This window comes from Protomyctophum bolini (assembly GCF_963924005.1).
Source record: "Protomyctophum bolini genome assembly, chromosome: 18".
Taxonomy (NCBI): Eukaryota; Metazoa; Chordata; class Actinopteri; order Myctophiformes; family Myctophidae; genus Protomyctophum; species Protomyctophum bolini.
Window position 1 is genome coordinate 11122974 of NC_137879.1, and position 6000 is coordinate 11128973.

The window sequence follows — 6000 nt, forward strand, 5'->3', positions numbered from 1 at the left end:
GTGATCTTGTTTCCCTTCTCAGAGAGCAGAAGGATCCTCTTTACCTGCGGGATAAAGTCTCTCAGAAACATTCCAAGGAGCAGTTTGAGACTGCACAGAAAACAGAGCAGGACTACAGCAAGTTCTTCACAGGTGAGTCATGGCATATCTAACTAGAAAGAGTTCCCCTCGGGGTGCCGGGTGCACAGGTCTCCTCCACCAGGTTGTGTCAGGTTGTGGCCTCCTGGTGGCACTATAATACGCTAATGTGAAAGGGCCTAATGTGACATTCTTTACCTATAACTGCACCATTTGAATGGAACACTCCCCCCGTGCTGTTGTTTTTCAGGTGTCGTACAAGGAGGCAGTCTGTCCTACATTTGCACTCAGATCCTGACCATCGTGGAACAGGAGCAGAACAAGGTCCTGTGGATCCCAGACGGAGCGCCTTAGCGGAATCGTCTGCAACCAGCGGTGGTGGTTCTCGCCCCCCCCCCCCCCCCCCCCCCCCCCCCCAGTTCGAGAATGCAGTGGTTCCCAAACCTTTTCATGTCAAGAACCCCCCATAATTGACACTAATTAGCCCACGGACCCCAGTTTGAAAATATATGCCAGGGGTCCCCCATAAGAGATTTGTACGGCTCTAGTAGACTCTTAAAACCATTTTTCATTTCCAGTGTGACCTGAATTAGGCTACAGACCCCCATTTAATGGCATTTCTCTGGGACCCCCATTTTATTTTAACTCTGTGTACGAATGGATCCAAATGGACCCGTTAGTACACTCTCAGAGTTACAGACCCAAGGGTCCATTTGGTTCCTAATTATCATTATACCCCACTTTGGGAACCACTGCGATAACGCATTACTAGACCACGGAGCCCCCACCATCCCATGCAAGTCTTCATCTCTGGGAACCCGATCTTCGCTGTAAAATACTTTTCACTCTTGAGTGTTGTTTCCCTTGGTTCGCTCTCAGAGTAAAACAAGAGACACACAGAGGAGTCCATGTTATGTGGACCCCCTGGCGGTCCGCGGACCTGATGTTGAGAACCTGCCGTGACGTGCAGTATGGTACACCGTGAGGGCGTCGCAGCCCTGGACAAAAAACAAACAATGCTACTGTACGACACGTTCTCACAACTATAGCAATATCCGGTTTGTAATAGCACTGATTCTATTAACCCCACTCCAGTAGTGACGTACAGCCGGTAGCCATTTTTGTTTACACTAGTATTTCACGTTAACGCATACTTGAATGTTTTGGTTTTCCTTCTAACGCTGGCATCTCCTTTTATTCTTTTTTTTATATTCCAGGAATATTCAGGACCACAGGTAGACTGCATTGATGATAATATGCATTTAAGTCAGTCAAGACGTAACCACTTAATCCCTCTATGCATAGTAAAACAGAGCTTTGTAGCGACTGTACTTGGTACGCATTTTGTATTTAATTTTTCTCCAATACCAACACCAAATCTCTACAAATAGCCGATCTACAAGCTGACACAGCACCTATGCGTGGTGGCGCCCCAGTATTGTCTAAGTATTCTTGAGGAAACAACAACGTATTGATCCCCGAGAGCTCCCGCTAAGCAGGTTGGTGCCAGTGTGTGGATGGGGTGAATGTAATGAAACGTTGTGAAGCGCTTTGAATAAAGGCGCCGCGCTATATAGATAATAATGAATTGCATTTTTATATCGCTTTTCCAAGTGCTCAAAGCGCTTTACAATGGTTCATTCATTCATACATTGGGAGGTGAAGCGGAAAACAGTCGACGCCGACCGACTCATTGTAGGCAATGTAGGGTTCAGTGTCTTGCCCAAGGACACTTCGACATGTGGACCGGAGGAGCCGGGATTCGAACCGCCGACCCATTGGACGACCTGCTCTACCTCCTGAGCCACAGCCGCTCAGGTGCACCAATTACCTTGTAGATCTGCTATTTTTGGCGGAACATCGTCCCCCCCCCCCCGCCCCCCCCCTGAATTGGGATCCTGGGGTTCAAGTGGTTAATACAGCTGAGGACAGAATGGACAATGGGTCTCCCCTCTTCGTATATTCCTATATATGTTTTTGCCATAATTTAATTTGTCCAGTCACATCGCAGACGGTTGGTTATGAATCCCTATTTTTGGTAGACAAATTATAGCGTTATATTATGTAGTTTATTAGAAAGAAGCTCGTTTTCCGTTTTTTCCGAGACACATTTTGAGCAAATCTAAATCATCCACTTTGTTGCAGTCCATGCAGCGTGCATGTGCATGTCCTTTCCTTAATGATCTGCCATGGCCTGATTCTGTCCTCAAGCTTGAAACTCATTGTGCCAAAAGAAAGAGGTGTCTTTACTTCTTTTTTTTTTTTTTACAATAATGTCCTTCCAGTCATGTATTTACACCAAGATATTATTCATTTTAATTTGCGTTACAGGTACGTTAGTTTTCACTTCATGGATTAAATTGTATCTAAATATTGTGCTGATATTACCAATATTGATTTAACCCATTCTGACCGGGCACCCATTTTGGTGTTAGCATCATGTTATGCTTTACCTATTGAAAAATAGCAGATCTACAAGCTCATATCGCGCCACCGAGTGGCGCGATACGAGCTTGTAGGTCTGCTATTTTTGAAAAATTCGAAGAACGACTGACATTTTTAGAATCTGATCTCAGGTCAGAATGGGTTAATCAGACCAGTGTGTGTCCCGTGGAAACCTCGTATGAATCTGATCTCAGGTCAGAATGGGTTAAATACTTGTCCGTTGCTCCTGTTTCTGAAGTGGATTATTTAAGAAGGGATCTTTTATTTCGTTGCTGTCGGGTAGAAACCTTTCATCTCCATATTTCAACCGCCTCAGTTTTAACCCATTCTGACCTGAGATCAGATTCATACGACGTTTCCACGGGACACACACTGGTCTGATTAACCCATTCTGACCTGAGATCAGATTCTAAAAATGTCAGTCGTTCTTCGAATTTTTCAAAAATAGCAGACCTACAAGCTCGTATCGCGCCACTCGGTGGCGCGATATGAGCTTGTAGATCTGCTATTTTTCAATAGCTAAAGCATAACATGATGCCAACACCAAAATGGGTGCCCGGTCAGAATGGGTTAATAATGAATGCCCTACTTCAGTGGTTCCCAAACCTTTTCATGTCAAGGACCCCCAAATTGACACTAATCAGCCAGATATGCCCAGGGACCCCCATAAGAGGACCCCCAGTTTGACATGCATTAGGGCGGCTACGGACCCCCATTTAATGGCATTTCTATCTCTTGGACCCCCAATTTATATTGTAAAATGAATTTAAATTTAACCGAGTGTGTACAAATCTCCATTTGGTTCCATTTGTACACTCAGAGTTACAGACCCATAAGGGTCCATTTGGTTCATAATTATCATTTAGCTGGGGGACCACCTGGAACTCCCTCAAGGACCCCTGGGGGTCCCCGGACCCCACTTTGGGAACCACTGCCCTGATCATCATACAAGAGTCACAAACTGTAAACACAGTGAAAATAGCACATCTACAAACTCACAACGCGACACATTGTCAACCCTATTTTCACTATTTAAAAATAATAATAATAATTTAACCCATTCTGAACGGGAACCCATTTTGGTGTTGGCATCATGTTATGCTTTAGCTATTGAAAAATAGCAGATCTACAAGCTCGTAGCGCGCCACCGAGTGGCGCGCTACGAGCTTGTAGGTCTGCTATTTTTGAAAAATCGAAGAACGACTGACATTTTTAGAATCTGATCTCAGGTCAGAATGGGTTCATCAGACCAGCGTGTTGTCCAGTGGAAACCTCGTATGAATCTGATCTCAGGTCAGAATGGGTTAAAAAAAGGAAGGGTTTTGGACATACAAGGTTTCCACCCCGACAGCGTCTCGTTTCATGGCTGTCTGTCAACTGTATTTACAAGCACGACTTTTGGCTTGTCCGTCAACATTGTCAACATTTCATCTTTTCAGCTTGGATGAAGCAGTCCTGATTGCTTCTGAATGAAATCTAAAATTTGCATCAAATGTTAAAAGAAAATAAATACTGTTAATATAAAGGAAAGTGTTCACATTTCTATACCAAAATGTTCGGCTAGTTGTGTTTTATATTCAATAACGGGCATGGGTCATTTATAAAACACTCCTTGTATGTCATATTTAAATAGATATTTGATTGCAATGAAACTGTTTTAATTGTCAAAGGTGTATTGAATTAGTAGTCTAAACCTGTAACCTACACTATTGATAGATTTCCCCCTGGGTATGTCTGGAGGGGGCGTTCAACACAAAACTTTCTTTGGATATTTGGGTGTCATCAACAATTGATTCCTGGTAAGTAATCTGAAGAATTCTGGCTATACTGTAATCAAGTGTAAATATAAAATCAAATATAATATAGCCTACAATTGAAACCTGCTACTGCAGTGATTTTATCCTGTGTTCAATGCGTTTCTGCGTTTGTGTGTGGACATAGATATCTCTGTCGTATGGCCAGGGATTTTTTTCTAAAACGGAGGACGAAAATATCCGTTTTGCAAAAGACCCAGAGTAGTGTGGCCTGGGCCTTAAAGTCACGGAGGGTCATAACAAATGATCAAATAGCTTTTGTCTCCTCTTCTACTGTGAAGCCAAGCTGGGTCATGGGTCTCTCAGAGAGACTCTCTCTGTTAGTCTGGCCATGCCAGGCTATACATTACCTCATGGCTGCACCTGACAGCATTTTTACCAAGGTGTTGAGAATATGTTTGTTTATCGTTGGATAGGATTTTGTCCACAATTCCATGCTGTATTGATGTTGGTACCATTAGGTGAGATAACAGGCAAACGGTGATCGAAATAACAATTATTCTACATTCTCTAATTGTGTAGAAGTCTTCTATGACATCCTGATGCCCCTATAGAACGTCCTGCTGCTGCTTGGGCCTGCTGAGTGAGGATGACATCCTGATGCCCCTATAGGCGCTATCGCTATCCAGTTCCACGAGGGCTGACAGGACACTGATCCAGCCAATATGGCCAATACGAGGTGGCAGGTGCGTCCTTTGTCTTGCATAGTGCATACAATTTAGTGGATTTGGGTAAGAAAGGCAAGGGTGTGTATTGTTTGTCACACAATACACTGACTGACTCAATCAGTCATCACTCCCAGTTTCAAGTCAGTCAGACTCCAGAGACTCACCATAGTGTGACCAGATGTCCCCCTTTGCGTGGGATAGTCCCTCTGTCATTTCCAAGATGTTTTAGACGTCCCACAAATTGAGACCCTGTCCCACATTGTGACGGACATGCATCAAGTGTTCAAATGCCCTAATAGTTGGATTTTTGTTGTAAAGTACTGTCGTCTCTTTTCTTGCAAGACGTGTTTTAAAGGAGAAATCCAGACCAAAACACGTGTACTCACGAATAAGCCTATAATCCTGATTCCTGTCCCAACATACTGTAGGCCTACATGCCTTGAATTGTTTGATAGATGCCCCCTGTTCTCAATTTTCCCCAACCCTCCCACAGTAAAATGCAGCTAGAATGGTAGAATGATTTTTGCCTGCTTTCAGCAGCTGTCACAAAGTTTCCCAAGGGAGTGGGAGTTGGGTTTGAACAAATTCAGAGGTGATGGTAGACACCTTTTATGAAGAAAGCTATTGGTAAGCATTTATTTTCCAGATTGGTCCAAAATTTTGCTAATTTGGCCATCATCACTTTTATTCTTTTACTCTTTTATTGGCCTAAAATATTGTCTATATTACATTCATGAATCCACTTGCTGACCGGCCGTCTGTATTGAGCAAATTGTTTTATAGGGGTTTATACAGTATCTGTGATCCTACCATTAACATCATATAAGGGGTGTTTAAGGGGTGTTTTTTGTGCAAAACGAATGCTTGGAATGGATTCAGAATCATGAAAACCCCCTAGTTTGACATGTCACGTGCTATAGGCCTATAAAGCATAATGAAAATTAGAAAATCTTGCCTTATATAGGATGTTAATGGTAGGATCACTTATAAACCCC

At 43.2% G+C, this 6000-nt stretch overlaps 1 protein-coding gene across 4 annotated transcripts in view; it reads left to right on the plus strand.

Annotated features, from left to right (window-relative positions):
• The window catches only part of LOC308332613 (disks large homolog 5-like), a 47172-nt gene extending 42851 nt beyond the window's left edge, over window positions 1–4321 (plus strand). For 3 of the 4 annotated variants that reach the window (XM_080788589.1, XM_080788591.1, XM_080788590.1), the window contains 2 exons: window positions 23–132; window positions 329–3639. In XM_080788589.1, the coding sequence (XP_080644715.1) occupies window positions 23–132; window positions 329–432 (214 nt within the window). In that variant the 3' untranslated portion in view covers window positions 433–3639. Of the gene's footprint in view, window positions 1–22; window positions 133–328; window positions 3640–3689 lie in introns of those variants that run through there. The other variant, XR_013965728.1, reaches the window with a different exon arrangement.
• The last annotated feature ends 1679 nt before the right edge of the window (window positions 4322–6000 follow it).